At 63.6% G+C, this 23,184-nt stretch overlaps 1 protein-coding gene across 3 annotated transcripts in view; it reads left to right on the forward strand.

Annotated features, from left to right (window-relative positions):
- DOCK1 (dedicator of cytokinesis 1) overlaps nt 1-21,776 on the forward strand; it is a 306,250-nt gene extending 284,474 nt beyond the window's left edge. The window contains exons 39-52 of one of the 3 annotated variants that reach the window (XM_056106671.1): nt 1,751-1,840; nt 2,875-2,976; nt 3,239-3,380; nt 3,624-3,702; nt 4,816-4,900; nt 5,930-6,016; nt 8,018-8,194; nt 8,754-8,837; nt 10,965-11,102; nt 13,179-13,324; nt 14,547-14,745; nt 16,311-16,464; nt 19,685-19,836; nt 21,616-21,776. In XM_056106671.1, the coding sequence (XP_055962646.1) occupies nt 1,751-1,840; nt 2,875-2,976; nt 3,239-3,380; nt 3,624-3,702; nt 4,816-4,900; nt 5,930-6,016; nt 8,018-8,194; nt 8,754-8,837; nt 10,965-11,102; nt 13,179-13,324; nt 14,547-14,745; nt 16,311-16,464; nt 19,685-19,836; nt 21,616-21,711 (1,731 nt within the window). In that variant the 3' untranslated portion in view covers nt 21,712-21,776. Of the gene's footprint in view, nt 1-1,750; nt 1,841-2,871; nt 2,977-3,238; nt 3,381-3,623; nt 3,703-4,815; nt 4,901-5,929; nt 6,017-8,017; nt 8,195-8,753; nt 8,838-10,964; nt 11,103-13,178; nt 13,325-14,546; nt 14,746-16,310; nt 16,465-19,684; nt 19,837-21,615 lie in introns of all 3 variants that reach the window. The other 2 variants (XM_056106670.1, XM_056106672.1) reach the window with 2 other exon arrangements.
- Nucleotides 21,777-23,184: the final 1,408 nt, after the last annotated feature.

Below are 23,184 nucleotides of genomic sequence, written 5' to 3' on the forward strand. Positions count from 1 at the left end.
GCCGCCTGGGCCGGCTTGCTCCGGCTCTGAGCTGACCCAGACATCGCCCTGGAAATAAGGATTTCCTCCGGTCCCTCGAAGCCATCCAATTAAAAGTAGATGAAAATCTTGATGCAGAATCCTTTCAGACCGGCTAGGGAAAGTCAAAAATCCGCTCGAAGGACCCGGTGTGAGTCGGATGAGAGATTTATTCCCGACTTTTATTTCTCTTAAAAACAATTACTTTTGATCCGTATCCAGAGCATCTCACCTGTCACTTAGGATCAACGCAGATTAGGTTTGACTGAGTGGTGAATTAGCAGCCGCAGAGCTCCGGGCTGCCCAAGGCTGCGGAGGGAGGGGAGGAAAAAGGGAAGAGAGAAGGGCCGGCAGGGGTGTGGCTGGAGAGGGTGGCGGCGCCAAGCAGGGATGTGCAGGGTGCTGGATCCTTCCATTCTGAGAAACACGGCTAAGGTCCCGCGGGCCTGGGGGAGCTCGTTGGACTTGTGGCATGGTCTGGAGTCGGCAGGGTGGGGGCCAGGCAGGATCTTGGCCGTGTCTGTCCTTGGTGCTGGTCTCATCCCTGAAATCTGCTCTCAACTCCTTGGCTTGTTGGTCTTCAAAGCAGTAAAAAGAGACTCTTAATGCAGAGGGCTTTTCACTGTTTTCTCTGGAAATTGCAGACAGCTTCTTTAAGCAGTGGCTGAGAGATCGCTGAGGTCTGGGCTCTGGCACTGAGACCCTCCCCAAGAAGATACAGGAAGGAGAAGTGGTCCCGGGCGTGCAGGGGTGGGGTGGGAGGCGGCACCAGGGACTGGGGCTGTGAGGTGCCGGCACGGGGCGGGGGTGAGGGAGCTCTGTGGACTGCTGCCGTCTCCCTCTCAACCAAGGTCACCCCTAGGAACAGCCCAGCCCACCCCCCTCCGGGTGAGGCAGAAGTGGAGTCATGACAGGCTCCACTCTAAGACGGAAACTCTAAGTCTCGGTTTCCCCCATCAGAAAGTCCCGACTTCTCAGAGAACAGTATCACCCTGGGCAGATAGGCTGCCCCGTGGGAACAGTCTATCAGAGTAGGGGGCATGGGCAGTGGCGTCCAGCCAGGCAGAGAGGGACAATGGAGACTGTCACGGGACAGGAGTGGGACCAAGAATTGGAAACATAATGTTGGTCCCTGGAGTCACAGGACAGACAGGGACCAGAATTGGAAACATGTTGCCAGTTCCTAGGAAAATGCTGTTATGTGACCAAACCCTAATAAACTCAGAATTCGGAGTCGGGGTCCTCGTCAAGACTCCACTGCCTTGAATGAGACTCGGACCCTGGCTCGAGCTAGCAATAAAGGGGCCTTGCATCTGCATCCTCACACCTGGTCTGGTCATTGTACGAGCGAAACTCCCTTCCCGGGACATAACACCCGGGTGACGGTCACCCCGTCCCCCTTGTCCTGGAGTCCCGAGGAGTGGGGAGCCCTAGGATGGAGTCTGGGGGCAGCCCTGGACATGCGGATCCTGCAGGCAGGCAGGGCACAGCCCCGGGGCGGGTGCTCTCCTGGCCTGCTTGGTCAGCCCTGCCCACAGCCCCAGGGGGCTCAGAGCTGACCCCGGGAGCCCCGAGGGTCTCTGCATGTTCCAGCACAGGAATCCACCCTATCTGGGCCCGACAGTGCATTTTCCAGCCATCTGACAGGGCGTGTCGGTGCCCTGAACCTGCACAGGAACTCACTGACTCTCCTCTGCCCTGCACCCGGCATCACTGTCTCCTCTCCCCGCAGATGTGGGAAGAGGCCATCACGCTGGGCAAGGAGCTTGCAGAACAGTATGAAAACGAACTCTTCGACTACGAGCAGCTCAGCGAGCTCCTGGTAAGTCTGTCTCCCCACGAACCGGGGGCACAGGTGTCCCCACCGGCTGTTCTAGAATCTGCCTCTTGAGGTGTCAGGGAGGGGGGAGCTCCCCGGCCTTCTGTGTCCAGCAGCCACTATCTCCCCGGTTGGTTCTGGCTCTGGGGGTTCACTTCTCACTACCACGTGTGTGCGGCTTGTATGTGGCACAGGGGACCTGGTACCTGGGTGCCACCCGAGAGTGTCTGGGTGTCCTCTGAATCAGCGCGGGGTCCCCTCTGTGGGAGGGGATGGATCACAGCCCCTGACTCTGCTCTCCAGCCCTACCTGTCCCTGAGGCCACACTTTTTTGTTCCACTTTTTTTTTCAGTTATAGATATATATATTTATTTATTTATTTATTTATTTAATTTTTATTAATGAAACACCATGAGGTACAGTTGTAGATTTACAAATTTTTGTGCTTGGGTTTCAATTATACAATGATCAAATGCCCATCCCTCCACCAGTGCCCATTTCCCACCACCACGGGTCCCAGTATCCCTCCCACCCCTCCATCCCCCCATCCCACCCTACCTCTGTGGCAGGGCATTCCCTTTCGTTCTCTCTCTCCTTTTGGGTGTTGAAGGCCACACTTTTTGGTCTCAGCGTGTGGACCTGACTTTCAGGGCTGCCACCCAGGGAGCCAAATGCTGCCCTTGTGAATCCCTCCTCCGCGTACCCGGGATTCTTTCCACCCTGATTTCCCGCCTTTCCATCACGATACTTGGTTTACAGTATCTGGGGGCAGCGCTTGCAGGCTGGGTGCCAGGAGGTGAGGCCCGTGCTCTGCCTTGTGCCAACCTTGAGACCAGCCCTGGGTCCCACCTGGCTGGGGCAGCTTCCCCACCCCCGAAGAGGCCACCTGGGAGCTGGGCGCTGAGACGGGCCCCAGGGAAGCCCCTGCCACCCGGTGCTCCCACCCCACACCAGACTCGCCCCAGCGGAGATCCAGGGTTGTCACAGGCCACGCGGGCCACACCAAGCTCAAAGCGCATGTCTGTCCCTTCCAGAAGAAGCAGGCACAGTTCTACGAGAACATCGTCCGCGTCATCCGGCCCCGGCCCGACTACTTCGCCGTCGGCTACTACGGACAGGGCTTCCCCTCCTTCCTGCGGGTAAGCGGGGGCCCTGCTGGGGGGCCCTGCTCCTGGGTGGGGGCGTCCCCAGACCCCGCTGCTCTCTGCCCACCGGCCTCGTCCTGTCTGGACCATCCCCGGCCCTGGGGGTGAGCCAGGGGCAGCGGGGAGCCGTGCTACAGGCGGGGGTCCCCCCCAACCAGGCGGTGTCCTGGGAGGTCACCGAGTGGCCCCCGGCGGCTCCGTGGCCCTCTGGCCGGGGCTCCCCTGCCAAGCCCCACAACCCGATGCTTGTCCGCAGGGCAAAGTCTTCATCTACCGCGGGAAGGAGTATGAGCGCAGAGAAGACTTCGAGGCCCGCCTGCTGACTCAGTTTCCCAACGCAGAGAAGATGAAGACGACGTCGCCGCCCGGAGAGGACATCAAGAACTCCCCTGGACAGTGTATCCTGTGGGGCTGGGGACGGGCGAGTGTCCTTCCAGGGCCAGGGGCGGGCGAGGGCCCCCAGATAGCTGGTGACAGGCCTGAGTGTCCTTCCGGGGCTGGGGGACGGGACCAGTGTGTGCCCAGTGGCTGGGGTCAGGGCCAGCGTGTGTCCAGTGGCCAGAGGGACTGCTGGGCACAGGCCTCCCTGTGGAGGGCATGTTCTCGGGGCCGCTGACCCTCCTTAACCTCGTCCGCTTCAGACATTCAGTGCTTCACCGTCAAACCCAAACTGGACTTGCCCCCCAAATTCCACCGGCCTGTGTCCGAGCAGATCCTCAGGTAACCCCTGACCCCTGGACAGGGAGGGACAGGAAGGAAGGTCGCGGGCCCCACAGGGACAGTACCTTCATTTTTCCAGAGGCGGTCTTCCCCGTGGCTTGACTAGAGCCGGGTTCTAGGCCTGGTCACTCTATAGGGCAGCGGAACCAGGGCAAAAGACCGCGTCCTCACTGGCACCCAGCACTGAGCAGGGCGGGTGTAGAGATGGTCCGAGAGCCCATCTGCCTCCTCTGCCCGCCCTGCACGGTCCCCCCGTGCTGGACACGTTCCTGAGGGTGCTCAGGGAGGCTTGAGTCGGGGGCAGCATGCGGGAGGCAGGAAGCCCGAGGGAACCCTCGGAAGTGGGGACACTCCCCCCGAGGGAGGAGGGTGTGGAGGACGGTGGGGACACTCTCTCCTGAAAGAGGAGGGTGGGGAGCATGGTGGGAACACTCTCCCCGAGGGAGGACGGTGAGGACAGTGGGTACATTCTTCCCCGTAGGGAGGACAGTGGGGACACTCTCCCCTGAGGGAGGCGGGAAGCCCGAGGGAACCCTCAGAAGTGGGGACACTCACCCCGAGGGAGGAGGGTGGGGAGGACGGTGGGGACACTCCCCGAGGGATGACAGTGGGGAGGACGGTGGAGACACACTCCCCGAGGGAGGAGGCTGGGGAGGATGATGGGAATACTCTCTCCCGAGGGAGGAGAGTGGGGAGCACGGTGGGGACTCTCTCCCCCTGAGGGAGGACGGAGGAACTTCTCCCAGCTGAGCAGAAGGACTGTGGCCCCTTCATCATGCAAACAGCAAAGTGCCGCCTGTTTCGTTGCCTCATTTTGGCGGAGGGCTGTGGAATTAGGGGAACCAGCCTCAGTCATTTCGCCTTCACTTCCCTTTCTCTCCCGCTCGGTGTCCTGCACCCCAGGTGTCTGCAGGGACAGGAAGGGCCACTCCAGGGGTGTGGCCCCCTTGCCAGCATCTCTCCTGAGGCTTTCGGAGAGACTGACCCCCCGAGGCATCCATGCAGGCTGGGGGGGACCATGCAGGGTCCGAGACCCTCTGGGAGGTCAGCCCTGGGTCTCGTAGCAAATGGACTGCTTCCGGGTGAAATCTCTGAGGAGTTCTCTTGCTTTAGCTTCTACAGGGTGAACGAGGTCCAGCGATTTGAATATTCCCGGCCAATCCGCAAGGGAGAGAAAAACCCAGACAACGAATTTGCGGTAAAAATCCACCCCGGTCCTGCCCCGTAAGAACCCTGGGCACCCCTTCCATGCCCAGACCATAGGGCCCCTCTGAGCCCCTCCGAGACGGGCAGTGGGCCGGGGTAAGTGCCTGGCCTGGATGAGGCCCCGGGCTCGACCCCTGGGCCTCAGTTTCCCCCCAGGTAGCTCTGGGTGTGGCCCCAAGCCCTGTGGGGATCCCTGCTAGGGGAAGCAGTGACCCCTCCAGCCCGGTTGACTGAGTCTCACCAGGAGTGGCCCGAGGCCCCCCTGAGCACTGCTGGGAAAGCCCTGCAGGAGAGAGAGGTGACAAGTATTGACGGCTGGAGACGGGTCCCAGCATGTGGTGTGTTGTCTCAAAGAGAGCAGTTTCCGGAATGATTGTTCAAGAGAGATTTGCACGTGCTAGTTAGTGCTCAGGAGTTTATTTTGGGCTTGTCATTTTTTTTTTTTTGGCGGGGGAACATACCGAGTAGTGCTCAGAGCTTTTTGCCTACGGGGCTGGGGGGTCCTGGGGGGTGCCGGGGACCAACCCCGGGTGACCGTGTGCAAGGCACATCTCTCCCCGCAGCGAGCAGCACAACGCATCTCACTAAACCCCTTTGCTGGGAGGTGGTGGCTGTTTCCTCCCGTCCTTGTCCACACGTGTTTTCTAATGGAGACCTTGAGCTGCAACGGCTCCCGGCCCTGCCGGCACCGGAGTGTCTGAGCACGTTGAAGCCAGTTTAATGTAACTGCGCGTGCTGACACCGGGAGATGCAGGCGTGGAGGAACAGCCTAGGCGGGCCGCGGGCGGGCTGGCAGGGGCAGCCTGGGATTCTCTGCTCCAGGCTCACCGGATCTGAGTGCAGTTTCTTCACAGCTCTCCTGGGTTCTTCCCCTGCCAAGTGGCAGGGACGGGAGGGCACGAGACAGCCCGAGTGGTCTGCAGGTGCCTCCACATGGGCCCTGGTGGGGGCCTGTCCCCGCAGAGCCCCCCGGGCCGGCCTTGCCCGCTGACAAGTGTCCTGCGCCTGTCTCCCTCTGCAGAACATGTGGCTGGAGAGAACCATCTACACCACCGCCTACAAGCTCCCTGGCATCCTGAGGTGGTTTGAAGTCAAATCGGTTTTCATGGTAAGGACAGCCCCCCCTCCCACCCCCCAGCCTTCCACGGGGTCGGGCCCCAGGGGACCCGCAGGCAGACAAGTCCCGTGCCGTGTGCCCGGGTTCTGACCCGGCCCAGGCCTGGAGGAGACAGACCAGAGCCCCCCTTCCCTTCCCGCCCGGCCCCGGGACCCAGCCCGGCCTGCCTCAGCAGCTCTTTTCTGTTCACGAAGTGAAAAGTTTAAGACACGTCCCAATTTACACTCACTTTTCCAGATCTTTCTTCCTGATGGTTTTATTTCCATTTACATGACAAACAACTTGATTAATAACACTTGTTCAAGCCAAGTAAAAATAGCTCGAGACTATCCTCCTCACCGGTGGTTTTGGAGACAAGACGGCGTCTCAGTAGCTCAACTGCAGGCAGGCGAGGGTGGGGCCGGAGCCGGGCCGGATCCTTCCAGAACAGAGGCACAGGGGCACCGGGGCAGACCCACAGAGCTGGCAGGACCCTGGCTGTCTCTGCCCTGTCTCCACCACCCATGCTGGTGCCCAAGGGCTCCTGATGTCCCGCCTGGCCAGCCTGGCTCGGCCACACCCCTCCCAGGGGACACCTGTGCTGTCCCCTGCCTCGCCCCAAAGCCCAGGCCTGGCTGCTCCCCCAGGCTGTGTTCTGCGGCCACCCCAGCCCCCCTCCCACCCTCCAAGGCTAACCAGGACAGGTGGGCAGGGCACGCCGGCAGGGAGGAGGGTATCCAGTTGTGAACAAGCCCCGAGCCTCCTCCCATCGGTCAGCGAGGGGCCGGAAGATGGCGCTGACCCGCATGGAGGCAGACAGACAGACACCCTGCCTATGAGTGGGCGTCGTCCCCATTGGCTGCAGTTACCATGAGGGGAACCAGGGGAGCCAGGATGGAGCCCAGGGTCTTGGGTTTAGAGCCACGTGCCCTCCTGCTGAGTGGCCTTCTGGCCCGATAGCCCCGGCTCCTGCCCCCCCGCATGCCTCCTGGGACACACGTCCACCCCCACGGGCCCCGGGGGCTCGGCTCACAGTCGCTTTCACAGACAAGGAAGCATCTTCCTGAAGGTGGGGCCATGCACGGCCGTGGGGGTCCCTGATACGGGCTCGGGGCCCCTCAGGGGTGCAGGTGGCCTCCAGATTCCAGTCAAGGTCACAGAGGGGCTCCGGGCCGTGAGACCCCACGTGCCCCAGGATTCCATGCTCACTGCCTCCCACCCATTGTGCCCCAGGGTGTCCAAGCTCTGTGGGTGGGTGGAAGGGGCGGCTGTGGGCGCTTACCACGTGGCTGTGTGCCTGCCGCGTCTGTCAGGGCCGGTCCTGAAGGGCCCGGAAGGTGTTGGTCACCGTTTCTTGCTGTTAGTTTGGGGGTCTCACCCAGCAGTGCTCAGGGATTCTCCCAGCTCTGCACTCAGGGCTCCCTCCAGGCGCTGCTCGGGGCCACATGGGGGCCGGCGTCCTCCCGGCTGGGCCGTCTCTGCCCTGCCACGATTTCTGACCCGGCCCCGTTCACGTGGCACCTGAGGGCCCAGCTGGAGAGCAGCGCTGGGGACGGAGAGAGGAGCACTGTGTGAGGGGCAGGGCAGGGCAGCCAAGGACACGGGCCAGCCACTGACAGGCCGGTCTGCACTGGGCCCAGGCCTCGCACCCCAGCAGGGCTGTCCCTCCCGTCCCATGAGCAGACAGCTCTGGGGACTCACCTAACCCACCAGACACTGAAGCTGGGGTCCCAGGCCCCTCTAGTCTCCACCCTCCTTAAGGCAGCCGGGAACAAGCCCTGGTTTGGGGCCAGGCCCCCGGGTCAACCCACACACGTGTGTGCACTCAGGGCCGGGCTCGGCCCACACACGTGTGCACTCAGCCCCAGGACTGTCCTTCTGGAATATCCCCGATCTGGGGCCACGCGAGGGGACAGACGTGTTGGGTCACTCTTGGGCAGGGGTGTGGCATGGTGGGGTGATGGGGGGGTGGCATCCCCCCTCCGTGCCCACTGTGTGCCCTGCCCCCCGCAGGTGGAGGTCAGCCCTCTGCAGAACGCCATCGAGACCATGCAGCTGACCAACGACAAGATGAAGAGCATGGTCCAGCAGCACCTGGGGGACCCCAGCCTGCCCATCAACCCCCTCTCCATGCTGCTCAATGGCATCGTGGACCCCGCTGTCATGGGCGGCTTCGCCAACTACGAGAAGGCACGTGCCCCCCCCCCATCCCCGCTTTCTCTCGCTCCGTGGCTTCCCCAGGCCCTGGAGATGTGCCCTGTGGCCCCAGTTCCCCAGCGGCTTTCAGGAGACCTGGGCCAGGGCTGGGCTCTAGCTCGGCAGTGGGAGCCCTGGGTTCGAGCCCCAGCACCCCAGTCTTAAACGGGAAAAGTCAAGAGCCTCGGAGAACTGGGACACGCAGGTTTTAATCAGATGGGACCAGGTGGACCGCACAGATAGGACGCAGCTGGCGTCACCTGCCCAGTAGCTCGGCTCTGCAGGCCAAGGCAGCACCGCCAGCCTCCAGGGCCATTCCCGACACTGTGGGTCTGAGCTGGGCCGGGCAGGGCGCTCACTCCCCCATCAGCCCTCGGCGGGGACCCTCTGGTGAGGTGGGAGTGGGCGGACGCAGCTGCTGGCCAGTCCCCTGGGGCCCCGCCCTCTCACCACCCTTCGTTCCTGTTGGCCTCATTCTGTGCGGGCATGCGGCATGGGCTGGTTGGGGTCTGCCACGCGGGGAGCCGGTCCTGAGTGCCGCCTGTCCCTGCAGGCCTTCTTCACGGAGCACTACCTGCAGGAGCACCCCGACGCCCTCGAGAACATTGAGAAACTCAAGGACCTGATCGCCTGGCAGGTAGATGTTCACCTGGACACACGGGCCAGCCATGGGGGGGGCGTTTGTCCTGCTGAAGTGGCCAGCTCACGGTGAAGGGCCCAGCTCTGGGGCTTGTCTTATCCCCCCCCAATTCCATCCTGGAAACTTGCTCTGTTCCCCCCGCAACACGGCCCCCCTTCTCCCTGCGTGGACGTGTCTACGCTGGCCGCGGTGTGGGCCATCCTGGCCACTTGGGCCCTGGTGGGCTTTGACATCGTCTGTTCTGTACACCTCCGGCTTCCGGGGCTGATGGGGGTCCCTGTGTCTGCTTCCCCGGGGGTCGTCCCCTACAGTGGGCGTGAGGTCCTGGCCACTCTCCGTCCTGATCTTCCCAGCGCATCTGTCTGCAGTGCTGGCCTCTGGAATCTTCCGGGCATGCCCTTCGGGGGCTGTTTGTTCTGTAAAAGCCATCCCGAGAGTGGTTCTGCTGCGGGACTGTCCGTCTGTCTGCCCACCTGTCTGTCCTGGCATGCCTTAGAGGGGCCGTGAGAGGAGTTCCGGGTACGGGCGGGGAGCCAGGCTGGAGTCTGCAGGCGCTGTCCTGCCGCTGGAGAGCCCAGATGGTTCCACAGGGAGCCCTCAGGGAGCCACGGGGCCCTGAGTCAGCCCCCGAGCCGGTGGCCCAGCACCACGGGAGCTGGTCGCGGCTGCAAACATGGGATCGATATTTTTTTTTCCCCTGTAAGCTTTACAGCAAATTGGATTTTAAGAGTTTCTAGTCCTACCTACTGAGGAAAATAATTTGTTCCCTGGAGAGCGCCCAATGTCGGCACCATGTCGGCACCCCTAATAACTCCATTAAAGGGGTTCTCGGGAAAGGGGGTGAAAGATGCCACTTGCCAACACCGCATTGAATCAGAGAGGGGCCTGGGCTCGCGTCCAGAACTCGCTGCAATTTTGTTTTGGGATCTTGATGGGATCCCTGTGGGTGGTCCCGAGAGGGCTGGTCTTGTGCAGTTGAACCCGAAGCCCTGGGCAGCTGCCACGAGCGCTGGAATGTTCCGGCCCGATTTCACCGGCACAGCCCAGTGGAAGGAGGGCCTCGCAAGTTTGTCGGTACCAGGGACACTGTGAGTGTGGCTGAGAGGTGGCATTGGGGGGTCTGCTCCATCCCCGGGCTGTGGGCTGGGGCGAGCTGTGGGCTGCCTGGTGGAGCAGCCAGATAACTGTCAGCGTCCTCCCATTGTTCATCAATTTGCTCGAGCGGGCACCAGTAACGTCTCACAACAAATTGTGAGACTTGTTACTGTTTTTTTTTTGTCATACTGAATACATCACGGGGAGCTTGCCAGGCTTTGCCGTGTGGGCGAGATACTCTCGGTAGCTTGCCGGGCTCTCCGAGAGGGGCGAAGGAATCAAATCCGGGTCAGCCTCGTGCAAGGCAGACGCCCTACTCGCTGTGCTATCGCTCCAGCCCAGCCGGATAACATCCCTTGGATTTGCTCGCATGAAATTCAATTGCGGACTTATTATCCTTATTAATAAATCAGCTCATTCAGATGGGCGCGCGGTTGTATTAGAGAAATCTGGTTTTAATCAGTACTTTGATTTAATTATCAATTATTAAGAAGAAGCCTCTTGGCTTGATTGCATAGAAGAAGGTTTGTGGACCCTGTCTGAGCCGGGGGTGTTGTGGGAGCCGGGCAGGAGTAGGGCAGGAAGGGGGTCTCACCCGGGCTCCCCCCACCCCGTACTCACCACGGCACGAGTCCAGGGCTCAGAGGGGGCGTGAAAACGTGTGTCTGACATCTTAAAGATCAGCCCCCCGCGAGACTGCCTCCTTAGCGTGGAGGAAGAATCCACTGTTTTCCTTTTCCCATAAGCGCGTCCCTCCGGGTCTAGCGTCGGGCACCCCTGCGTCCGGGAGCCCCTGGACAGGCTCTGAGCACAGCTGGCCCCAGGCGTGCAAGCAGCGCCCGTCCCTGGGACTGACTCTGGGCTGCACCCCAGAGGGATCCTGAGCACTGAGACCTCGGGGTGACTTCTGGGGCCAGGGCTCTGAGCCGGCCCATGAGACGCACCAGGCGGGGCTTCCGCGGAGCCTGTCTGAGCACGGCGACCCTCCTCCTCTCTCCCATCCACCCCCCCTCCCCCCGTGTCTTCCAGATCCCGTTTCTGGCTGAGGGCATCAGGATCCACGGGGACAAGGTGACGGAGGCACTGCGGCCGTTCCACGAGAGGATGGAGACCTGCTTCCGGCTGCTGAAGGAGAAGGTGGAGAAACAGTACGGCGTGCGCACCCTGGTGAGCGCGGCGGGTAGGGAGGCGCAGAGCCGGGACCTCGGGACCCTGCCCCGTCGCCGGGAGCCCAAGGGACACGGGGCCTGGCCCGGGCCAGCATCCAACATACACGCCCACATAGACACTCTTCGCACATACACACCCCCCCACACACCGCACATACACAGACACCCTGACACATGCCTCCTGTGCGCACCACCCACATCATACACACACTCACACACACCCCACACATAGACTCCATACATACACACTCACACAGCCCCACGTACACTCCCACACACAGACACGCAACAGCCCTCGGTGTGCGCCATGCAGCCAAAAGGCCGTGCCCAGCTGGGTGCTGTCCATGCGCTATGCCAGGTCGGGCCCAGATGGGCCTCCCGGTGCAGAGGGCAGTGCCCAGGCCCAGACGAGCAGGGCTGAGGGGAGCCGTCTGCATGCTCAGCACACACCCGGCAGGCCTGAGCTGCAGAGACACGCGTCTGGGCAGAGGAGGGTCCGGAGGGGGCAGGGGCGGGTGCCCCTCAGCATGGAGGGTCCGTGGGGGCTGGAGGCTGTTTTCCGCGGGCGAGGGCAGAGCTGGCCTTTGCTGAGCAGGGCTGGGTCCTGGTGCTCAGGCGAGGAGCTGTCCGGGCCGGGCAGGTCTGAGCAGCTCCCCGAGCCCCCTCTGCGCACGCAGGCCTGTACCCACTGGCACACACACCTCACGCTCAGGGGGCGCCCTGGCCTTGCCCACACCAAGCTGCCCCGAGAGGGTCCCTCCCCCCCGCTGGCCCAGAGGTGCCCCCGAAGGGTCAGTCGATCGTCGTCATCAGGGTAGAGCTGCCAATAGGGTCGCCCTCAGCCCAGCTCCAGCCCCCAGCCCTTCTAGAAAGTTCTGGGCTCTCCGTCAGGTGCACTCTTATGTTCCCACTCGTTTGTCTCACAAATGAAGTGTTTCTCTGGGCAGGGCCAGTGGTGCTCACCCCCGCTCTGCAGGAGAGGAAGTGGGGTGCGGGTGTGGGGGGGTGTGAGCCAGCAGGCGTGGGCCTGGGGCTCCCGCTGTCCCATGGCCCTTTCCGGCGCTCTAAGGGAACTGCCCTTCTCTGATCCATGTGTGGAGCAGGGAGAGCGCGGGCTGTGAGAGGAGGGCATGTGGCCGTGAGCACCCCCCTCCCTCCTCCCCAGAGCTGCCTCCCTCCGGGCAGGGCCCCAGGCTCACGGGGAAGGAGCCTCTGAGCCACAGCCAGGAGGCACGAGCGGGCGCACCCCTGCTGGGGACACCCGAAACCTGTCCAGCCGCCCCCTGCGCTAGGGAGCATCTCTGTGGGTGCTGGGGGAGACAGGCAGGCAGGCCAGGCAGGCGGGCAGGGCACGGCGGGGACTCTGGGTATGTGGCAGCAGCAGGCACTGGACCCTTTCCTAGCTGCGTGTCCCTGATACTCTTGGGTGATGTAACAAGCCCGGTTACAGATGGCAGATCAGGGGCCAGCCTAGCGGCAGTGACCAGGGGCGGCCCAGTGGCAGTGACCAGGGGCGGCCCAGCAGCAATGACCAGGGGCCAGGCCAGTGGCAGTGACCAGGGGCCAGCCCAGCGGCAGTGTCCAGGGACTGGCCCAGCAGCAGTGCCAGGGGCCAGGCCAGCAGCAGTGACCAGGGGCCAGGCCAGTGGCAGTGACCAGGGGCCAGGTCAGCAGCAGTGACCAAGAGCAAGCCCAGCGGCAGTGACCAGGGGCCAGGCCAGTGGCAGTGACCAGGGGCCAGACCAGTGGCAGGGATTCTTGGTCAGTCTAGAACAGTCCCTGCAGCTTCGTGTGCTCGGCCATACGCACCAAGTCAGCACTCTCATGGCCAGGTGGGAAGGGCCAGGTGCTAGGACGCCGTCCACAATTAGAAAGCCCTTGAAAGTCACTTTGTACACTGAGACAGGGCTGGCTGGTATTTCCAGGACAGGCCGGTTTCCGGGAGCCCCAGGGAGGTCGCGGGCTCCAAGGAGAGTAGTGGTGTTCCTCGCAGTGGACACTTAGGCCACAGGGGTCAGTACTGTGCGTGCGTCCGCCCCTCCCTCACTGGCCGTCGCCTGCTCGCCCTCCACAGCCGTCCTGCCTGGATGACCGTCGGGGCAGCCGCCCACACTCCATGGTCCGCTCGTTCACCATGCCGTCCTCGTCCCGGCCGCTGTCGGTGGCCTCCGTCTCGTCGCTGTCCTCGGACAGCACGCCGTCCAGGCCCGGCTCTGATGGGTGAGCCGGACTTCGCACAGGGGAGGGGAGAGGGCGGGAGGGTTGCTGGCGCTGCCCGGGCCATGACCGCTGGTCATACCTGACACGACCTTGTCTTGGGTGGAGGACCGGGTTTGGGCCTCACGCGGCAGTGCTCGGGGCTTAGGGCTCGCTCCTGTGGGGACTCCGGGAACCCCCGGTGGTGTCAGGGTCACACCAGGGCGGACTGTGTGCAAGGCAAGTGTTTGACCCGTCTTAGCTCTCTTTAAAATCCAAAGTGTCAAAATCGGAGGCACTCCCCAACCTGACTCCCCGCCTAGTGCTCAGCTGACTTCGGGTGAGTGTAGGAACAGAGTCATCTCCCTATGGTGGCCACTGAGGGACAGTTTTCGTGGGAGTTTGGCCCCGGGGGGCCAGTCCCCTTGTGCACTGGCCTGCTGGCACAGTTGTCCTTTAGTACGTAGCCGCGGGCACCCTCCGTCTCGAGGCCAGGGAAGGTGGACACGGCCAGGCCTCCACAGACTTCTCATTTCTGGTCCCGCGTACAAGGTCAAAAGATGGTCCGTTAACACCCAAGAATAGCTGTGATAAATACCAGGAGGTTTACTCCATGGCTTGGAGGCCAGCCACACACTCCAGGGGTAAAGGCAGCTCAGATAGAGAAGGGAGCACCAAATGAAGGGTGTTGGGAGGATCCTCCCAGGATGGGAGAAGCATGCTGAAAGTAGACCATAGACAGAACATGATTGCCGCTCAATGCCTCTTTTGCAAACCACAGCACCCAGAAGGAGAGAGAGAACAAAAGGGAATGCCCTGCCACAGAGGCAGGGTGGGATGGGGGGATGGGGGGTGGGAGGGATACTGGGATCCGTGGTGGTGGAGAATGAGCACTGATAGAGGGATGGGTACTCGATCGTTGTATAACTGAAACCCAAGCACAAAAATTTGTAAGTCGACAGCTGTACCTCATGGTGTCTCACTAATAAATACATTTTTTAAAAAAGATGGTCAGTGGTTAGGGGCCGGCGGGAATCTTGTTCTGCTCCATCCCTGCTCCTCCAGGGGTCCTCAGGGCCCTACCCAGAGCAACTGCTGAGCACAGAACCAGGAGGCAGCGGCACCGAGCACCCACTGTGGCCCCAAACCGAAACTAAGTGATGGAACCCAGTGGCCCCGCTCGCCTGCTTGGGGGAGACGCCTGCGCCCCTAGGGAGACCCCGGCTGAAGGAAGTGTTCTCCCCAGGTTTGCCCTGGAGCCGCTCCTGCCCAAGAAAATGCACTCCCGGTCCCAGGACAAGCTGGACAAGGATGAGCCCGAGAAGGACAAGAAGGAGAAGAAGAAGGAGAAGAGGAACAGCAAGCACCAGGAGCTGCTGGACAAGGACCTCAAGGCGGCCGACAGCCCCACGCCGCAGTCCGAGGCCGTGATCCTCTCGGAAACGGTGATTGCGGCCTCGGAGTGGGGGCGGGAGCCGGGAGTCGCCCCGTGTGTCGGAAACGCCATCCAGCTGCGTTTCCTGGGAGTGCCCTGTGCTGGCTGGCACCTCTGCCCGAAGGCACAGGCGGCTGGCGGTCAGCAGCGGGCGGTCCAGCCCGGCTGCATCTGGGTAGCCCCCTGGGCTTGTGTCCTGATACCTCAGAAAACAGACCCGCCAGCACCGGGCCCCACCCCACCCTCACCCAGGCCCTGCCGAGGATTCTGATCTGCCCAGCCCCTGGGGAAGCCCCTCCCAACTGGCCTGCCTGCCGCCCCCTTCCCCGGGACCCCCACATCCCAGCTGCCGCATGTTGAAACCTCCGGGCCGGCCCTCAGAAGGATTTTCAGAGACTTAGTGTGACATGCACTGGTTGGCTGACATTATAGACGGGTCCCAAGGAGCCGCGTTCATTCCAGGGGGTCTGATGGTGGAAGCTGGTGGAAATCTTAGAGATTTCCAAGGAGGGGATGGGGGCGGGGGGGGGGGGGACAGACGTTGGCTGATATCTAAACAGGAGAGTATTTCGCTCCAGCTTCAGAGACCCCACGGCCCCCTGGAGTCCAGGCCGAGGGGCGGGGAGGAAGATGCTTTCAAGACCCACACCCCCACCCGCACAGCATCATCGGAAACCCCCACCCCCAGGCCAGACAAGGAAGCACCGCTGCTTCTCGAAGCCTGTGTTCCCACAAACGCCGCATTTACCAAAGGGCACCTCCCCAGCCAGGCACCTGGCTCCCACCTGCCTCAGCCTCCAGACAGACAGCATGAAGGGGTACACAGAGACCCCCTTCTCCCTCTGCGGCTCTGCCCACTGGGACCAGGAACCCGACATCATGACCCCCTTGGTGTGCGGGTGCCTCAGGACCTGATGCTCACCTCAGGGTGCTGGACTAAAGCCCAAACCCAGCTGGGAGGGGCTTGGGTGGGAGAGCTGGCGGGTGCGGGCCTCGGGGGATGAGCTGGGGCCTGCAGGGCCTCGGGGGATGCCTCTGGGGCCTGGAGGGCCTCGGGAGACACAGCCAGGCCTGCAGGACTCAGGAGGTGACCTGGGGCCTGCAGGGACTCGAGAGATTCCTCGATTTGCAGGGGCTTCAGGCGATGAGTTGGGGCCTGCCAGGACCTCCTGGGAAGAGCTGCGTCTGCAGAGCTTGGCTGGGGGGATACAGCTGGGCCTCAGGGAGATGCTTCTGGGGGTGCTGCAGGCCTTGGGAGATAGACCTGGGTCCTGCAGGGCCTCGGAGGATGCAGGTGTCAGATATGCAAGGCCTCGGGAGATGCACGCAGAGGCTGCTGGGAAGGGCGGCTGCTGCATGCACAGGTGTGCAAGCGGGAGGTGCCGTCTTTACCAGTGCTGTCCCAGTGCACATGCCCCAGCCTTGATGTCCCCTTCCCCAGGGACAGCTAAAGGCCTCCTCTGCAGAGACCCAGTCCCAGCCTAGGTCCCTGCAGCATCCCGGGAACCAGACCTCAGCTCATCACCTCCGGGAACGCAGGCCACAGCCCTAACGCCGCCCGCTCTCCCCAACTAGATAAGCCCCCTGCGGCCCCAGAGACCCAAGAGCCAAGTGATCAACGTCATCGGGAGCGAGAGGCGCTTCTCAGTGTCCCCGTCGTCGCCCACCTCACAGCAGACGCCCCCTCCGGTCACGCCCAGGGCCAAGCACAGCTTCAGTCTGCAGTCCAGTAAGTGGGATTCTGCCCCGCGCACCCTGCCCAGTGCACCCAGTGCTCCCGGCCTGGCCCCGCCTCTCAGGCCTGTGCTGGCCCCGCCCTTCCCTGTCTGGCTCCGCCCCTCAGGAGCTGGCACCACCCCTCCCACCTGGCCCTGCCCTCCTCACCTGGCCCCACCTCCCAGGCCTGCTCTGGCCCTGCCCTCCCCGCCTGGCCCCACCTCTCAGGCCTTCCCTGGCCCCGCCCTCCCCACCTGGCCCCGCCTCTCAGCCCTGTTCTAGCCCTGCCCTCCCCGCCTGGCCCCTCTCAGCCCTGTTCTGGCCCCGCCCCTCTCTGCCTGGCTCAGCCCCTCAGGAGCTGGCCCCGCCCCCCACCTGGCCCCGCCTCTCATCCCTGCCCTGGCCCCGCCCTCTCCACCGGGCCCCTCCTCTCAGGCCTCTCTGGCCCCACCCTCCCCACCTGGCCCCGCCTCTCAGGCCTGCTCTAACCCCGCCCTCCCCACCTGGCCCCGCCTCCCAGCCCTGCTCTGGTCCCTCCCTCCCCACCTGGCCCCGCCTCCCAGCCCTGCTCTGGTTCCTCCCTCCCCACCTGGCCCCGCCTCCCAGCCCTGCTCTGGTCCCTCCCTCCCCACCTGGCCCCGCCCCTCCCCACCTGGCCCCGCCTCTCAGCCCTGCTCTGGTCCCACCCTCCCCACCTGGCCCCGCCTCTCAGCCCTGCTCTGGTCCCACCCTCCCCACCTGGCCCCGCCCCTCCCCACCTGGCCCCGCCTCCCAGCCCTGCTCTGGTCCCACCCTCCCCACCTGGCCCCGCCTCTCAGGCCTCTCTGGCCCCGCCCTCCCCACCTGGCCCCGCCCCTCCCCACCTGGCCCCGCCTCTCAGCCCTGCTCTGGTCCCACCCTCCCCACCTGGCCCCGCCTCTCAGCCCTGCTCTGGTCCCACCCTCCCCACCTGGCCCCGCCCCTCCCCACCTGGCCCCGCCTCCCAGCCCTGCTCTGGTCCCACCCTCCCCACCTGGCCCCGCCTCTCAGGCCTCTCTGGCCCCGCCCTCCCCACCTGGCCCCGCCCCTCCCCACCTGGCCCCGCCTCCCAGCCCTGCTCTGGTCCCACCCTCCCCACCTGGCCCCGCCCCTCCCCACCTGGCCCCGCCTCTCAGCCCTGCTCTGGTCCCACCCTCCCCACCTGGCCCCGCCTCTCAGGCCTCTCTGGCCCGGCCCTCCCCACCTGGCCCCGCCTCTCAGGCCTGCTCTAACCCCGCCCTCCCCACCTGGCCCCGCCTCCCAGCCCTGCTCTGGTCCCTCCCTCCCCACCTGGCCCCGCCCCTCCCCACCTGGCCCCGCCTCTCAGCCCTGCTCTGGTCCCACCCTCCCCACCTGGCCCCGCCTCTCAGGCCTCTCTGGCCCGGCCCTCCCCACCTGGCCCCGCCTCTCAGGCCTGCTCTAACCCCGCCCTCCCCACCTGGCCCCGCCTCCCAGCCCTGCTCTGGTCCCTCCCTCCCCACCTGGCCCCGCCCCTCCCCACCTGGCCCCACCTCCCAGCCCTGCTCTGGTCCCTCCCTCCCCACCTGGCCCCGCCTCTCAGGCCTCTCTGGCCCCGCCCTCCCCACCTGGCCCCACCTTCCAGCCCTGCTCTGGTCCCACCCTCCCCACCTGGCCCCACCTCCCAGCCCTGCTCTGGCCCCGCCCTCCCCACCTGGCCCCGCCCCTCCCCACCTGGCCCCGCCTCTCAGCCCTGCTCTGGCAGGGCTCCTACCTGGCTTGGTGCTGCAGGGGCTGGGGTGGCGGCTGAAGCAGGTGCTGGCAGAACCAGCATCTCCTGTGCCCAGGCCAGGAAGAACATGTTGCCTGTGGCCCCCTGATGGCGTGGCCCTTTGCACCTGCAGCACGGGGGAGTGGGGTGTGGTGGGTTTGTTCTCCAAGTAGGAGCTGGCACCTTCCCTGATGTAGGGGGCTGGGGGGAGGTTCCGCTCCCACCAAAGGCCCCCCAGGGGGCAACCGGAGTCCCGCCTGTGCGTGAATATTCGTGTCCACAGTCGCTTACCCCAAGAGCAGAGTGGGAAGGCGCCCGGGGTCCCTCTGCTGTTGGCAGGATGGGCACGCGTGCCCCCCCGGGACAGTCGGGGTGTGGCAAAGCAGCCGTGCAGGGAATGACCTGCACAGTCGCACCGTCTTGCCCAGCCCGGCCACAGCTCCTTGGTGCCGTGAGCCAGACTCCAACGACAGCTGCTGTGAGAGGGGAAGTGTCCCGTGTCCGGGGTAGGAAGTCGACTCCCGGCTGCAGGCCAGGGAGCAGAGGCGGAGAGGGGCCCCCTCGAGGACTCAGACTTGATGTCTGGGAAACCGGGGGTGGGTGCAAATCGTGCCACTGGCCTGGCCTGTGTCCTTGGCCCAGAGGACGGTTTTGCTCTGCATGTCCCCCGCAGTCGCCACCGCCCGCCACTGCCCCTCAGACGTCCAAAGCCGCCTTCTCCCTCCCTGGGTTCAGCGGCCCGGCTTCCTCGGAGGTCGGCAGACTCTGCCGAGGAAACATGTTCCCAGTTTCCATCTTTGGGGTTGTGGAGGGGAGCAGAGACCCCGTTGATATTCCACCGATTAACAAACAGGAGAGAAAACTTGCTTCGAAGCCTCTCGCCCAAGGCCCAGCCGATTCCTGACTCAGTGGCTTTTTCTCCGTTTGGAAAATGGCTCTTTTGCCAGTTTGCTTTAAAACTCAGTCGCTTTGTGGAGTTCATGCCCAATTCAATCAGCTAATCGGTGGCTGAATAAATAGTACTCCTACATTAAAAAATAAATAAATAAATAAATAATAAATAAATAATAAAAACCTCAGTCACTTTAAGGTCCTGCTTGGCTTATTGAAAGCAGCAGCCACAGTGAACAGGGTCAGTACCCCCTCCCACACCATGGAAAGATCTGGAAAATGCAGCCGCTCCTGATGCTGACCAGACCCCCCCCCCACCCCTCCAGCAAGCCTGTCTGGTCCCCATGCACCGCCCTGCTTGGACTGGGACACACAGGCCCCGAGGAGGGACTCAGGACCTGGGGCTGACCGGCTGCCTGGTTCCACGCGTGGTGCTGGTGTCCAGTGGCACGTGGCCTTCTCTTCCCGAGCACGCTTGTAGGAGGGCATCCTCCTGCTGCCCTGTCCCCTCCTCTCCTGCCCCCGGGTCGCACACCAGCCAGCCCTGCGTGTGGTCAGCCCCCGGGACGCGACCTGAGGCCCCTCTGTCTTCCAGGCCTGGAGCTGAACGGCATGAGCGGGGCGGACATGGCCGAGGTGCCCCCACCTCTGCCCCTCAAAGGCAGCATGGCCGACTACGGGAACGTGATGGACAGCCCCGAGGGGGCGGGCCCGCCCCTGCCCCCGCCCCCACCGCCGCACCAGAGGGTAAGTGGGGAACCGTGGGCTCGGCTTCCTGGGATCAGGCTGGCTGCGGGGGGCCTCCACGATCAGAGCCCCCTGGATGGCGGGTACCCGGCAAGGCTTGGATGGGGCCCAGGTGACCCCCCACCTTGAGCGTCCTTCTGCGGGAGCTGCCCCTCCCACCCCCGCCCAACCCCTGAGTGGACAGTGGTTGGAGAAGAAGCTTTGCAGGGGTGAGGTTTGCCAACACGTTGATGGGCCGGGAGGTGGCTTCAGGGCCCGAGCCCCTGCTGTGCTGTGGAAGCCCGGTACAGCCCCCCACCCCAAGGGCCGCTGAGAAACCCCAGTAATGCCCCTCCCCCAGAAAGCCAGTCATTTGTCACCTGCCTGGAGGTGGGCCTTCAGAGACGCTAACAGCCCTGAGAGGCCTGGACCCGCCCCACATACACAGCAACCTGGCTGCTGGCGGCAGATCTGGGCGGCGGGCAGGGGTGGGGTGGCCCGTGGCCCCAGCAGGGCACAGCTAGGCCCTGGGGATGCTCCCACACCGTGTTTGGACCAGGCAGAAGCCCAGAGCCCTGCTCAGCACGGGCCCTCCAAGGCTGGCCGCCCTGACCATGGGCAGACCACGGGCACAACTTCCTGGGATCAGGCTGGCTTTGGGGGTTCTCCACAATCAGAGCCCCCTGGATGGCAGGTGGCCTCTAATTCTTCCCAGAGAAGGCAGAAATTAGCTGGAAGCTGGCACAGCATTTAAGCCCTCACCCTGACTCCTACTGGTTGGTCATTCTAGAACATTCTGAGCTCTTCAAAGCCTTTCTAGGTCTCCAGACAGCTGCTGGCTGGATTCTCCGTCGTTCTCCAGTTCTAAGGATAGGGACTGGGGAGGGGGCACCCTGGAGACAGATCCCCGTGTTTCATAGAGCAGTGAAATGGAGTCTGGGCCTCATCCCCGTTCCTCGTGACTCCACAGGGGCCCCACCCACACATGGAGCCCGTGGGGCTCTGAGCAGACCGCCCCTGGGCCCCGGGCCTCTGGCTCCCTTGGTGGGTTCTTCCCTCTTCTGGCCAGAGGAGTGCAGGGGTGCGCCCTGCCCTGGCCTGGGCCCTGGGGAGGCGAGGGGGTCTTCCTCCCTCAGGTCGAAGGTCATCCCTCTGGGTCCCTTGGAGCCACTGTGGGGAGGGGCCCTACAGAGGGACGAGGGTGTGTCCGGAGGGGCCTCACCCAGGCCTGGGAGCTGGGAGTCGGGGCAGACGGTCCCAGGGCCCCGGAGAGTGTCGGGGGGGGGGGGGACCGGGCCCCTGGACCTGACTGGGAAATGCAGCAGGCCCCGACCCGGATGGAGGCTCCAGGGGCCTCGTTTCTGGCTCAAACCTGGACTCTCGGCCTCTCGGAATGTTCTGAGTCCCCACGGGCCAGACACACAGCCCCCGGTGTGGTCGCAGTGTTTGGGGGACCCTGCACCACCCTCATTCCTTCACAGAGTGTTGCCTGCAGGAAGCGTCCAAACTCCTCCTCACCCTCAGAGTATGGGGCTCGGGAGCAGGGCCCGCCACTGGGTTACTTGGGGGGGGGGGGGCATAGGGGCGACCCTGCTGACCTCTCCAGGGTCATGAGGCCTGCTGGCACCCAGCCAGGCCCCCTGGGTGCCTGGGCCCCTGTGCTGGCCTGTTCAGGGCCCATGCCTGCCTCCAACACCTGAGGCTGGGTCCCCGATTATGACGGCCACCTGCAGGTGCCAGGCTCGCCCTGTGGGGACCCCCTGCGGCCTCCCGCTCACGTGTCCCTGTTCCGACCCACAGCATCTGCCGCCGCCGCTGCCCAGCAAAACGCCGCCACCTCCCCCGCCAAAGACGACACGCAAGCAGACTTCCGTGGACTCGGGCATCGTGCAGTGAGGCCAGGCCCGGCCGTGCGCCCCCCTGCCTGGCCCTGAACTGCCCCGGCGTCCTTCAGCCTACCCCCTGGGTCCTCCCACTGGTGCCACCGGCCATGTCGGGCCACCTCCTATGGCCACTTGCCCTTACGAGCTGGTTCTGGTCCAGGAGTGAGCTCAAGGAGCAGGGGGTGGGCCCTGCATGAACCGGTGTGTCCGTCAGAGTGGGGAGGGGGCCAGTGTCCCAGCAGAGCGCGCCCATGTCTCGCCCCCAGAGCCCTTCCTTTTTGTGCCAAACGACTCACCAGCAAAGAGCCAGTGGACTGGACACTCACCCTGCATAGAGGTCAGGCCTTCACCCAGGGCTGCAGGCTGGGAGGCAGCTAAGACCACCAACCTCGCCTTCCTCACCCCCCGGCCACCCTGCCGGGCCGTGTCCCCTCAGCCAGCCCTGGGGTGCCATTGAAAACGGGCTATTTCTGGGCTACTGAGCAGTTACTAATTTATGGAGAGGAAACCCATTAAACATGCTGGATCCCGGGGGGAGGGTCACGGGGGGAGGGGACGGGCTCTGGCTGTCGCCCAGAGGCGCGGTTCGGGTGGGTCCCTCCCTCTCATTCTGTACAGACGTCTGTATATAGGATGGTCCTGGGCTCCTTCCGGCGCCTTCCTGTGCCCTGAGGCGGCCGCGGACTCCCGGTGGATTCCCTTCCCTCGGAAGTGCTGGAAATGTAAAGAAAACACAAATCGAGTGTTTATTATTATTTTTTCCTTTTCAGAACGCCAGCGTCCTGAGAATGTGGGCGGACAATGAATTTCGAAAACTAACTTTGTATAACCTGATATTTTATTCCCATCGTCTCTATTTTTTTATTCTCTGTAATCATAATGCTCTTCTCGTAGGCTCCGAGTTAATCATTGACAATGGAGAAATAAAGTGGTATTTAAAGACATTTCAGAAACGGCGTCCGTGTGATTCTTGGCCTCCGGGGAGAAAGCCAGGGCGCTGTTTCACTGTGCTCGGGAGGAGAGCTCTGACGCGTGAGCACCCTCATAGGGGTGTGTGTGTGTGTGTGTGTGTGTGTGTGTGTGTGTGTGTGTGTGTGTGTGCGCGCCCTGATAGGTGCACGTGTGCACCCTCCGACCCCTCTCAGTGCTGTGGCCAAAGCGGTCCTTTCCCCATCCCCGAGCCCATCCCAGACAGAGGGCACCAGGCCTCCGCGTGATTGTCCACCCGGCTCCAGCCAAGCAGACCAGCCTGGCTCTCCGAGGCTTTTAAACAACATGTCACCCACCCCAGGCTCCGCACGGCGCCCCGTTTCCGCAGACTCTCACTTCTCCAGTCCCCTCCTGGAGAGGGCGTGGGGTGGGGTCGAGGATGCTGGGAGTGGGTGGCATTTCACCTGGCAGGTACCCAGACTCCAGAGTTTTCTCTGGAGCTTGCAGGCAAGAATCAAGAGGGTGGGGTTAGGGGCTCCCCTGTTCATGGAAAGAT

The sequence above is a fragment of the Sorex fumeus genome, unplaced genomic scaffold (assembly GCF_029834395.1).
Source record: "Sorex fumeus unplaced genomic scaffold, SorFum_2.1 ptg000142l, whole genome shotgun sequence".
Lineage (NCBI taxonomy): Eukaryota > Metazoa > Chordata > Mammalia > Eulipotyphla > Soricidae > Sorex > Sorex fumeus.